The sequence below is a fragment of the Polistes canadensis genome, unplaced genomic scaffold (assembly GCF_001313835.1).
Source record: "Polistes canadensis isolate GaletaPanama2010 unplaced genomic scaffold, ASM131383v1 scaffold_18, whole genome shotgun sequence".
NCBI classification, from domain to species: Eukaryota; Metazoa; Arthropoda; class Insecta; order Hymenoptera; family Vespidae; genus Polistes; species Polistes canadensis.
Genome location: NW_014569565.1, coordinates 214115 through 227820, shown reverse-complemented (window position 1 = coordinate 227820; position 13706 = coordinate 214115). Strand labels below are relative to the sequence as shown.

Here is a 13706-nt window from a genome sequence, read left to right as displayed (position 1 = left end):
ATTTGCATCCCTTAATGAGTCGCTCACGTAGTGCTCTTATCTTTACGTCTTGACTCAAACTACCCCCTCTCTTGTTCTCCTCCTCCTCCACTCTACTCCTCCTCCTCCTCCTCCTACTCATCCTTTTCTTTCACCAACGAACACGTTGCCTTTTCCCTGAACATCATTTTCCCTCTTATACCGAAACGAGCTAACCGTCTTCCCTTCTTCACTGTTTTCTTGTCATTCGACCTTGTTATTTCTAAGTTGCACCCTTCTTCTTCTTCTTCTTCTTTCTTTCTCTATACCCTTCCCTTTCCCTATAGCTTGTTCGTTTCTATGTTCCCTCTCAACATCCCCATCCTTTGGTTTCGCACGACCCTTCGATCTTTCGAGGGTCGAATACTTTCTTCTCACCGTATAAGAACACAGACCGCTGGCCAGAGGCAATGAATGTCGGATATTCGTTTCGACTTGAGTGCTTAAGCGAGATCCACGAGTATCCCTAAAGCTTGCCTTCCTTTTGTTTTCAAACTCCCTCGCACTTTAAGAGAGAAAGAGAAAGAGTAAGAAAGAGAGCTCTCCTTTTTTCTTGATATATCCGTCATTTATTTTTCTTCTTTTTAAATAAAGAAATCCAATCAAACGTAACCTATTATGTATGTAGAATAGAAAATTAAGGGTAACAAATGAAAGGGAATTACAGGTGGTGCGTGTAAAACACGATTAAAATTTACATTCGATAAATGGCAAAAAGAAAAAAGAGAGAAACAGAGTCAGAAATATCGAAAGAGGGTGAACTGCCTTTTCTTTTTCTCTTTCTTTCTCTCTCTCTCTTTCTCTTTCTCGATTCTTATCCTCGTAGTCGCGTTCGAGTCGCGTTCGAGGGGTAAGAGTTCACCCCTTTTTCGCGCAGCTCGATGTTAGAAACAATTTTCCCGTCTTTCTTTTCACCCTCCGATTTAACCTCCGGCTTCCTCTCTCCTCACCTTCTCACTCGTTCCACCAATTGGAAGCGTGTCTACGGAAAGAAATGGGGACGGGGAGAACATTGGCGCATTGTAGAAGTCAAACAGCCTCGTCGGATGTGGCGTGACTTACGTCGTCGGAAAAGCGAGTTTTAAATTGCTTATCGCTTCGAGCACGGAAAATTTACTGGCGGTGAGCAACGACGACTACGACTACGACTACGACTACGAGAGAACTATAAAGACGAGAATGAGAGAAAAATAAAGAAATAGAGAGAGAAAGAGAGGAAATAAAGAGAAAAGGTAAGACGGAGAAACGCGCGACACGCGGTCACGAACGAAGATTAAAAATTTCATGAAGTCAAGCGTCGTGGAAAGCCACCGCCCCAGAGCTTTTCCCTTCTATCGTTCAATAATGTAAGACCGACGAAGTGGTTAATCTTTGTTTCATGCGCTCTATGAAAGAGTGATAACTCTAACGCAAATTCTCACCGAGTGCTTAATGAACCTCTTGTATCGACTAATCCGCTTGACAGAGATTAGAGATAACAGCTTCCGAAGAGTTGCGATTAGACAAAGACGCGTTGATCTTAAATTATCCTAAGAAAATGGGAGAGAAAAAAAAAATAAATAAATAAATAAATGAGGGATTCGCTATATGGCTAGGCGGAATGGCGGATATGCTACAAAGAACTTCAAATTAAAGCCCTTCGTAGTATTTCAAGGAAATTAAAGTCCGCGCTTCTCTACGGAACGCGAGCTTTCTCTTTGTCTTTATCTTCTTCTTCTTCTTCTTCTTCTTCTTCTTCTTCTTCTTCTTCTTCTTCTTCTTCTTGTTCTTCTTCATCCAGCCGATAGTAACCCAAGTGAAAAAGAGAGAGAAAGAGAATGAGACGTCTTTGCGAGTACCACCCCATCCTCAACAGCCGCGTCTCGTGACGACCCTACCGGCACCGAAGAACAGTCCAACCCATCCTCTTCTCCATCAGCAGCACCACTACCATCATCACCATAGCCGCCACCCTCACCTTCTATCGTTGTCTCTTTCTCTCTCTCTCTCCCTTTCTCTATCCCTTCTCTCCTCTGTCCGGTTATCCTTGGTCGGATGGCTCGGAAAACGCGACGCGACGCATCTGTTGCCAAATTATTTTGCCCATGGGCCCGTGAAAAATTTCTCCCGGTGCCATTATTGTTCCGTTGCGCGTGAGAATCTAGTTATTTGCTCATTTCATTGTTCCTCCGCGGGCACCGCTGGAAAATACGCCGACCATAGCTACGAGAGTGAGAGAGAAAGAGAGAAAGAGAGATAGAGGTAGAGAGAGAAAAGGAAAAAGAGAACGAAAATGCGTTAAAGGAGGGCCGATGCTGACTGCACCAATGTTGCCAAGCACAAATCGAAAGGAGAAAGATGTTAAATTAAACGAGTCCACGAGGACGAGTCAAGGGGAAAACGTGAAACGTCGATCATCATCAGTCCGCTCTATCGCGTGTGCAGCTCGACTACAAGCTACTCGTTAGAGTTACTCCTTCATTCACGTATTCGTTAGAAATTAAATTTTCTTTTTGGTTTTTTTTTTTTTTCACTAGCTTGTCGATAAAATTCTTACCTTTATGTTTAGTTATGTTAGCTAACAGTTTTGAAACACCAAAGGGAACAAATGTCGCAAAACAAGGTGGCTAAATACGACCCTTGCTATACTTTAGTCCCGTATTAATACAATTTTATGGAAATAGGTCATCCACGATGCAAATGCAGAAACTCGATGAACTTCCCTCAGGTGTACGAGGCCACAATCGGTGCTGTGGTAGGTACTACCAGGTACCATGAACCCCTCGCTACGTAGTTTGCAAAAGAGAACAGAGGCTGCTTGTGTGTATTTTGTAAAGGTGGTTAAACGATTTCAAGAACTCGTTTCATAAGGACCATGTTCAGTTACGGACGGATGCTGTTGTGCGATTATTAGGAATTAATGTAAATAGGTACCTCGGCATATCGCTAAGCTCGACGAAATGCGTTTGTGGTAACTCGATGAACTAACTTAACTCTACTTCTAGCCTTGGTGTCTCTCTCTCTTTCTCTCTCTCTCCCTTTCTTTATCTCATGTTCCTTCTTCATCTTTCTACATCTAACAAGAACAGACTCCTGTCTCTGTCTATCTATCTCTCTCTTTCTCTTTCTTGCTTTCTCAATGGTTCTACACTGTAACGTTCAGCCATTACGAACGATCGTGCATCGCATACCCAGACGTTCTCGCAAGACACGTAGGCAAGGCACTATCTACAACAACGAGGATTCCTAGACACGAAGCAATTCGATAGATGTACACGTTTAATTCTCATCGTTAAGGATCTCTAAGAACACGAGATCTCTAACGCGATCTGTGATATTGCACGGTACGCGATTACATTTCCAAAGATACGATAATTCATTTAAACAAACGACAAGTAGAACCAACCTCGCGTGAAAAAATTTTCTAACCGAATGTGACGTTTTTTTTTAATATTCTCCGGTTATATGATAGACTAAAAGGGCTGTCTGTTGAAAGGCCCAAGTCAAGTAGTTAAAACGGTAGACGTTGCAATGGATGGCGCAGCAGACTGTTTAAAGCGACTTAGAGAGCGTAATAAATAATATCCCTGGCTCATTTGGCGACCAACGTAGGAAGTAAAGGGCGAGTAATTAAATGGAATTATTTAGTGTTATGAAAGGACGCGGTGGCCGTGCCGACAGCCATGATACCAACATTCTGGCTGGCTGTTACCTTTTTCTCTTCCCCTATCATTTCGGTCTTTCTCGTTCACTCGCTCGGTTTTTAGTCTTCCATCTTCTTCTAATTCCCTCCTATATAGATGAAGAAAAGGAAAGAGCAGATATAAGGGGCTAAGGTATGGAGAGAGATCATCAAGCAGGAGGAGGCAGGTGGAAAGGTAAACGAGGAAAGAAGATACGGAGAAGAGGATGGCGAATACTGTAAGGGTCGACCGCAATGAATAGTTCATTTCTCTTTGAAACTTTCTCAGGAGAGCATGGCGATGATTAGCGGGGCCAGGGGAATTTACCAAGTGACCGAGAAGGGCGAGGCTGTGTAAGTAATTCGTAAATTGACCTTGAAAGTTCGGTAAACCTCTTGGACGACACAAAGTTAGTATTTACAGAACGGCGTGAGATGTTTAAATGCGACGACTACGACGTTGGAAACGTTCGGTTATTGAAAGAAAGAGAGGAAGAGAAAGAGAGAGAACGAAATCAAGAATAATAATGGGAAGGTGAAAAGTAAACGAGAGATAAAACAAAGAATAAAGAACATTGGTTATATCTCAAGGAAGAAAAAGTGCAGGGCCATGCGTTGTACGTTATTTTTTGTTGTAATCCGGTAGGTCGTAAAATGGTAATTTGCATAGCATAACGCGAAGCTCTTTCTAACGAAAGCAGCAACGTCAGACTGATTTGAGTCGACTTGGTGGTAGCTACAGAAAGACTGGAATCTAGTTTGCTCGTCTCGGGTCTTATGATCCTCATTCGTTTATATTTCCTTGTGCCCAATGAGCTTGCAACAGATTTGTATTCGTTTGGCTGATGATGAACAAAGTCGCTACGACGAAACTCTCGTTTCTCATCTCTCTTTATCTTTCTCTCTGACTATTTTCGTCTTTCTTTCTCCGTGCCGTTAAACGAGAAATTCTGGTCTCTTTGTCGAGCTCTTTTTCCTTTTGGTCTCTTGCTTTACCTACTTATCCAGATTACTGTTATTCTTTGCATGGCTTCGAGCGAACTCCGATCCATGGTAGTGTTATAATTTGAAAGATTGAAATTTGTTTTAAAGAATCATTTCAGGATAAAATTTAAAGAGAGGAGACCATACAAGCATTATAAAATTCTTATAAAAATATATACAAAAAAAAAAAAAAGAAAAGAAAAGGGATGCTTACTTTAAGCTGATACTTCAAACGTGCTCGCATATCGTACTTGTAAAAGATCGCTTGATCTTTCGGTTGGAAACCGGCCAAACTTTACCCCCGTAACATTTTACGCGTCCAAGGAAAAGTATGGACAAGACAAGACTTTTTCGAAATCGTAATGTCGACACGTGGAACACGTGCGATAAATGTCACGCCATCCGCCATCCGACTGCCGCTTTATCGGAGACCCTACTTTATACCGGCTGCATCGGCAATACTAACAGGAATAGTATCCTCTCTGCATTGGTCAGCCAATATCTTGCATATTGCTCTCTCCCCTTTCCTCCTACTTCTCGTTCTCCTTTCATCTTTGCGAAACAAGTTAGGGAAACTACTCCATTTCCCTTGTTGCGGTGAGAAAAATTCGTTCAAGATGACTTCATCACGATTCCGTTTATTCTTCACGTTAGATAGAAAATAATAAAAGATCGAAATAAATCATCTTATTTGTATCGTCCCTTTTTTCTTTTTATTATTACTTACTCTATTCGTTCAACTCTTCCACGTTTAACGGGGTGAAGCACCTCGAAAATAATAAAAGCCCATATTTCAAACTAGCTCCCACCGTTGAAGTAGCTATGCAAATTTCAAGAGGAACCTCTCGCACTCAACATCGTAAGAGAGCCCACGCCCGAGCTCTGCCACTGACGTTTTTAATTATTCAATAAAAACTTGATCGTTGCCATAGATAGCTTAAAGTACCCATCCGTTTATTATTTCGTCTCTCTATGTTTGGTACATCGGCAAAGTGTCGCATGATAGGTGGTAAATATGTACGTACAGTAGTAGTGTCTATAGAAATGTTTATTTTTCTACGATCGAATCAGGAACGGAAAGCTAATATAGACATTTTGTCTTTTTCTTTTTTTGTTTGCTTCACATCACAATGAAAGGATAGTCGATAGTGTATCAACAAACTTCTCAACTATTTGTGAAATGTGTATCGTGCAGAATATATATATATATATAAAATATAAATAAAATAAAGGTAAAAGGGAAATTCTGAAGAAAATTCTGATATTTATTAGGATCGATAAAGGAGAGAGAAAAAGAAAAAAGAGAGAGAAAAAGAGAGAAGAGAAGATCGATGAAAAAGTTAGAAGAAAGAGAAGATCGACGATTTCTTGCGGGAATTCGGGAAAACGAAGACGATCCTCTTTCCTCTTTCTCCTACTTTAACTTAACTCTGGTTCCTGACTTTACTCACGGTCTGCTCGTAGAATACACACCCTGCTGCTTCCCGGATGTGCAGTCCTCGTGACTCACGAGTCTTCGTAAATATCGAATGACCACCGAGAGACTCTACGGTACCGTGGTCAGATATTTTTATTCCTCGTTCCTCGTCGTCCCGTTGCTTTTATTCAAGATGAAACCAAGAATTATTTGGGATGTGCAAGGGGATTCGATTCAAATTTTAGTGGTAGCCGCTCTTATCAGATCAGCCAAAGAAATTTCTTGTGAAACATTCAAGCTACACAAGAGAACATAGAAAATGGAAAAACCGACAGAAAAGCTATGGATGATATAAATTTTATTAGAAGAAAAATGTTTTTTAGATTTTATAAAACTACTAGAACGAACATAATAATGTTCGGGAGTGTTAATCTTTTGTTAGTTGAAATCGAATTATTGTAGATATCAAATGCGAGCTTTGAATACGCGATAAGTAGGCATATTCGAGACTTGAATTTCATGCTGATGTCGTATGTCACGTTGTATATTCGTATTACTCATCCTCTATTTCTAGCAGAGAGTAATCGTATCTAGCTCGACATGTTGCCGACACGAATCTATGACAAATCTCTGACTAGTTTCCAATTTGTCTTTGTACCGAATGTACGTCAACGCAACAAGTTTCTAATTGATCATCTAATGCTAATACAAAAGGTGTAAATCCTGCGTTAGAATACTCTTATTATTTATCTATCTTACATATATATTCTGTTATTTCAATTTTTCAATCGATTATAAATAATTTTACGGTGTTACGATTTTTCCATTCTTCCTATGAAAACAAATTTTTCTTAAAAAAGTTCTTCCTATTTGCAAACTTCAACTTATTCTATAAAACTCACGAAGTTTTCAAATATTCCCGAATGTACTTTTCTATTGGCGAAAGCAACACAATTTCATCGAATCGACGACGGTGGATACCTGATACGGTATCTCTATTTAACCACTTTAATTCGAGTACCTACTTTATCCGTTTCATATTTTTATCTAACGAAATGAGTACGGTCTATCGGTGATATCGCATAGCATCATTTTTTATTTTTCTAGCTTTTTTTCTTTTTTCTTTCCTTACGTTCTTTCTTTCTCAATGAGAATATCTAATTTACCATGCTATCAAACGATAAAAGATCATCGTGGATCTCGCGTGACGAAGAAATGAAAGTAGGGATTAGCGAGTTAACGAACGATAAATTTTTCCCCGACAGAAAAAGAAGAAAAAAAATGAGAGGGAGAGGGAGAGAGAGGGAGATATAGAGAGAGAAAGAAGAATATACTTCGATCTATCTCACAAAGGGTGTTCCGAGAGAGAGTAACAGGCACGCAAAACGCGTTCTGCCGTGTCTCAAGAGGAAAATTAGCGATCAGCTTGTCGTTCGATTAACCTTCCTCTCCGATTTCCCGGTCTCTTATCCTTTCCTTTCTCGAAACTCGCCGAATTACCACGAGACCGTCGATAACGTCAGTGCAAAAAGGAATAAAAAGAAAAAATGCGGCTGGTCAAATAAAAGACCGTTAAAGGCAACCCCCTAACCCTCCTAACCCGCCACCTCATCCCGATATCCGTAACTTTGCAATCAAGTGGACTCGTTTATTCCGCATCGTTTTCTACTTCTTCTTCTTCTATCCTTTACGAGCTTACCTTTTTTTTTCTCCCGTAAGAGTGAACGATTCGTGTCTTGAATCTCTCGCTGAGATAAATTCGAAAGAAGAAAGTTTCGAAAAACGAATCGATACAACAACTCGTTTATTACTTAATACCCAACCAACTAAAACCCTTAACTCTACGTATCTATTAAAAATCACGACACGGAGTGCAACTTGATTAATTCTTTTTTTTTCTTCTCTCGCATTTTTTCTTTCCCTTCCACCCCCATCCCCACCACCGTGCGAAATCTAGCAAAATTTCTAAGCGAAAGCGATAATTTCGAGGAACGATTCGATGAGTTACGTGAAATTTTGATAAGTATACGCGACTCGAGGAAAGTGGGTGGAAAGTTTGGATGCACGAGGGAACTTTGGATCCGGTATCGAGTGGACTTGAGGTACACTCGAGGATTAAGTGGATCGACTCGTATGAGCCTCCAGTCCGGGAAGTTACGAAGTACCCTTCGACGGTCGAAAACGGGTACTCTCGCTTATCTCTTTGCTTATTTGCTTATGACAATTTGTTTTGCGGTTCTCTTTTACCCTCTTTCTCTCTCTCTCTCTCTCTCTCTCTCTCTCTTTCTCGTTTTCTCTCTCTCATTTTAACGAGTCGATGCTATAGGTAGATAGATACGCGCTCTTTGTACCATCGCAGAGGCCGTTTCGAGATAAATTGAGCTTTCAAGGAGACCGCTTCTACGATTGCCGTATATGTGAATGGGTTTGCAGTGCTTCCACTGAGGTGAGAGAAAAACGAAAACGACCCCTTTTCTTCCCTCTTTCACCTACCATAGCAAGCATGCTACCCATCTCTACCTACCTATCTCTACCTTTTTCCTGCACATACTCGTGCACCGCTCGATATGCAAAATCGCTGAATACGGCAGTAAAATGCAGGCGGCGTGTACGCCAATATGGCGAGTAGTGCGAAATCTCCAATGTTTTATATGTATGTCTATCTTTTTCTCTATTTCTCTCTCTTTATATATATACATATGCATGCATGGGTAGGAGGGGGATGGGGGTGGGAGGAGGATGGGAGGGGTCAGACTATGTATATTTCTTTTTTCGTCATTCACTTAACGCTTAAACTTATCTACGAACGAGAAGAGAAAAGACCAGACTGATCCATTTCACGGATTTTCAGGATGCACGTCGATTCAACGGAAAACTCCAGACGAGATAAACTAATCCGTGTAAGCTCGCGAGTTTCGAAGAAACCTTACCCCGATGGAAATGTATTTCAAGTTTAATCCCATCTTCCCTTAAAACTTTGTAAGCAATTATCGTCGATGATTTTGACGTTTGATTAATAATTATAATTTATTCCCCATTGGTATTCTTCTTTCTCTATAAAAAAAAAAGAAATATAAAAAAAGAAAGCTTATCATACGGATTCTAAAAAAAAAAGACACGAAGAAAAAGGATTAAAAAAGAAGATGTTAAAATCTGTTGGTAGGTAAAGCGTAGGATTCTTTCAAAGTGAATCCAGTAAAATCGATATCGTCGAAACTCTCGAAAGCGGTCTTCCGTTTCGGCGTTTGTTTAACAGCACACTGACAGGGAGGGCAGCCGTGAAGCGTTGAATTTCCACTCGTAACCGTCGAACGATTTTCGACGATCATTCTCGTTCGATGCTTTGCGTCGATCGAAATGTCTCATTTCCTGAATCGAAACCAATTTCCGTGTCTGACTCGCGAACGTTTGAGAATAAGATCTAACGAAAACGAGATCGAGATTTGCAAACGATTCGATTCAAATTATGAACATTGTGTTATACTTGAAGAAAAGTCGACAGTTCTTCCCCTCTGCCTTTTTCCTCGCCATTCTTTTTCCACCATTTTTCTACGATCTTCCTTTATTTCTTCTTCTGTTTCTTGTCTTTCTTTTTCTTCTGCTTCTTCTTCTTCTTTTTCTTTCTTTTTTCTCTCACACTCCTTCTTACTTTGTACATTGTATCCCCTCACAACGTAACGAAGCGAATTCTTTTCCTCGTTACTTCGGATACCTCGTTACCTCGACGTGTTCAGGATGCAATAAAATTCTCCTGTGATCAGAAATTCCTTGCGTGCTTTCGAACAATGAAGCGTGATTAAATTCGAATTTCAAATATTATCAAGAACTTTTAGGATAGCGCGTAAACGTTTCAAGCTCACCCCTTTTCGTTTATTTCCACTCGATTTCTCTTTAACGCAGTGTTATTTATTGATATATAAATGAGTAATATTTTCTTTATTAATAGATATCTACGTTTTCGATAATGATATATGAATTAGCAGATAATCGTCCGATAATGTCTTGAAATAAAATTCGAGGAAATCGTTAAGAAATATTGTGCTTCTTTTTTTTTCTTTTTTATTAAAATAAACAGTAGAAATGAATTACTCTTTCTTATCGCGTAAGATCTTTCAACAGTTTTTTTTTCCTAGATATAAATATATTTTTTAATTTATCAGAAACGCGAGAGCGCTCGTGCCATAAGGCTTGATAACGAATATCGTTATCAGAAATTTTAACAACGAAATAATCTTAAAAATTATTATATTCTCTACTCTATAGACAAATTAATTTTGTTATATAGAGGATGATAAACGAAATCTATCGATCTGCATTACTTGAGCATCCAAATGCGAGACCATTGTCAACGAAATGAATAATCTATCGATAACAAATTTCGCTTAGCGATAGAAAGAGAGATAGAGAGATAGAGATAGAGAGAGAGAGAGAGCGAGAATTAACGCACGATTTGGTCGAATTTAAATTTGATCTTTATGCACGCATAGAACGAAATGCGCAGTTAATGAGGCGTAAATATTGTTCGCGATTGATTTGATCATATAAATCCGATCGTGAACTTTCGATCTTTCGTTGTGCATTTTTCTATCGTCTCGTATCTCCCGAATTTCTTTTCTTTTTTTTTTTCTTTTTTTTTTCTTTTCTTTTCTTTTCTTTTCTTTTCTTTTCTTCGTAAAAAGGCAAAAAGAAAAGTCGATATCGTGTTCCCGTCGTCGTGCCAACGGTATGTGTATGTACTTTGCCAAAAACAGGTCGATGTCTTAAGGAGCCGAGCTACGGCCAAGCGTGCGTTGGAAAAACTACGATATGGAAGGAAACGAGGGGATAACGGATGAAGTAAAAAGGGTGAAGAACGGAAATGAGAGAGAAAGAAAGAGAGAGAGAGAGAGAGAGAGAAAAAGAAAAATACCGAAAGACAGAGTAGTAAAGAGTGACGTGGAAGGAAAGAGAGTGACTGAGTAAGAGGAAGAGAGATAGATATAGATAGATAGATAGAGATAGAGAACGAGAGAGAGAGAGAGAGAGAGAGAGAGAGAGAAATAGAGCGGCGGCCCGTTCTGTGGAAGCGTCGACACACACGTTTGTACGGTGGGTTGCCCGACAATAGGCATTGTGCACCCGCCATAACCAGGAACCAAACGCGACAGCAGCACGCCAGTATTGTCCGAGTGTCAGGCAGCCTCTCCCACGCTGCCCTCTTCTCCACCCCCGCCCATCGACGTCGACACCTCTTTCTTCCGCCTCTCGTTTAACCCTCTCTCTCTCACAAGTCCACTTTTTCCTCGAATTACTATATTCTTTTTCTTTTCATTCAGACAATAGGAGCAGCCAGCCATTCGAGGAATCTTTCGTCTAACAACGTCAGAAGAATTCGAAGTTTTCTTATTGGTTATGTGTAATTGTGTTCGAATATTATCGCGACGATATCTCATTTTTCTGATATATATATATATATATGATAAGGAATATGGAACAAGCAGGATGGGAGGGTATATTAGGGACTGTTGAGTTTTGATGTTATTGATAAAAGTGAATTTATCAGTCAGGTATATAAGGTAGAGGCAGATACGTTTGTCTAAGTTCCGAGAAGACAATTGTAATTAACTAGTGTTGTTCTGAAAGTGTCTCTATTTATCAAAGATGAAAGGTGAGCACGTTACTTTAATATACAATGCGGGGTTGTGAATCATGAATAATTCAAAAGTAGACAGTTTTTAAGTTTATGAGTTTCGAGATAATAAATGTATACATTTGTGTGTTCTAATCGTGTATTTAATATTTTTAGTTATTTTCGCTATTACACTTTTGGTTTACATCGCTGTCGTTTTTACCGAGCCAGTGATCGAACCCGAGTGCCCAGAAGATGACGGTCCAAATGCCACTCTGATTAAGGATCCATATCACTGCGATTCATATTATGTTTGCGTTGAAGGCGAACCGATTTTAATGAAGTGTCCACCTGGTTTACACTTTCATGATAAATTGAAGACCTGTGATTATCCAAGAAAAGCAAAATGCAAGCCTCTTCCTCCACCTTCCTTTTAAAAAATTAGCATTGATCTCACGTATACGATTAATGCGATCGATTTAAGTATATGTCGTTCTTACGCAATTTTCAATACTTCTTTCGACGGATAACGCATTTTGTTTATTTATATAACTGTAACTCTTGATAAAAAAGAAAAAAAAAGTAGACAAAATTGTGTTATTGATAAGAATTATATTACATTTGTCTTTTATTCAACCTTTTCCTTTAAAAAACCTTTTATTCAAGACTTTTCCTTTAAAAAAAAGATCAGTAGGCATACAAAAAGAAAAGTAAAAGAATATAATCGTCTCCTATATTCATCAATACATATATTTTGTACGTAATTTCATCTCACCATAGATCTAATAGAATCGAGTAAATTTGTCGTTACAAGGAAATGAATGAGTCGCTGTTAGAACGTATTTTTCGTTTAGTGAGCTCTTACCGACTCTACCTGCTAGTTTCATGACTTTCCTTGACGGTCTCTCTTTCTCTCTCTGTATTTCTCGTAAGATTGCATTCCTTTCGTGAGGATCGTAGTTGGGAGATTCGAGGATCTTAGCTTTCAAACGAAGTCTCTTCAAAAGACTGTCCAATAAACGAGAAGGAAAGGTGAGGAGAGACGAAGTGCTCCGAGTAGCAGCTTCCAGAGCAAGCTCCGTTCGCAATGTATCTCCTTTAGTTCGTACGGTGAGTGCATCTCTGGTATATGTGTACGTTAATTCGTCTTTACGGTGCCGCAATAGGGAGAGCTATCTCTCGCAGCATCCCTTTCGTAGCATCTCTCTTGCTTGAAGGCGCAAGGGGTAGGGCTCCTGCTGTTGGAACGTTAAGGGGTATATCTTGCACCGAGAGAAGAGCCTTTCGTTGCTGACGTCGTCGCAGTTGGTACTGCTACTGCTACTGCTGCCACTGTTACTGGCCAGTTCCTTCCGTTGCTGGAGTACTTCGCTGCGGCAATTTAACGGCAACAGTTTAACGATGGCCCGTTTGTATTGTTGAACCAACACAGTGTATCGTACCAGTGCGTTTTACACGCGATCTAACTGAGTTTTACCCAACGTATATTTATATAAGTAAATGTAAGTGTGTATAGGTATATATTATACGTATGTATATAGACATATGCAGGTAACATTTTACGAAACACACAAAAATTCAACTTAATTAATCGTACTTTCAATGATAAATTTCTTTTTCAAAAATCACAAGTTAATTATTTTCAACAAAATCATAACTGAACAAAGCTTGAGTAAAAAAGAGGAAATAACTAATCTCGAACACTTCCATTCATTTTACTTGAAAACTTTTCATTTATTAGGTAGTTTCGTATATTAGAAACGATACTCACGCATTATCGTTTGTAAATGTAAAGTACACACGTATACAAGAATGGGAACGAGAGAGAAAACATGCTCGTTCAACCGATTAAAAGCCCGTCCAACGTTGTACGTTTGTATGCATGTACGTATCTATGTTGCACGATGACCATAGTAAGAATGAGTGAGTGAGTGAGTCGGTGAGTTAAAGAGAGAGAGAAAGAGGGAGTGAATGCACGCGTTATGTACACGGTCGTAGGTATTGTTGTGAGGGACGTA

At 39.5% G+C, this 13706-nt stretch overlaps 1 protein-coding gene across 1 annotated transcript in view; it reads left to right on the top strand.

The window, feature by feature from the left end:
* LOC106793742 overlaps window positions 1-12125 on the top strand; it is a 29020-nt gene extending 16895 nt beyond the window's left edge. Inside the window, exon 4 of the mRNA XM_014760918.1 lies at window positions 11866-12125. Within this exon, the coding sequence (XP_014616404.1) occupies window positions 11866-12125 (260 nt within the window). The remainder of the gene's footprint in view (window positions 1-11865) is intronic.
* The last annotated feature ends 1581 nt before the right edge of the window (window positions 12126-13706 follow it).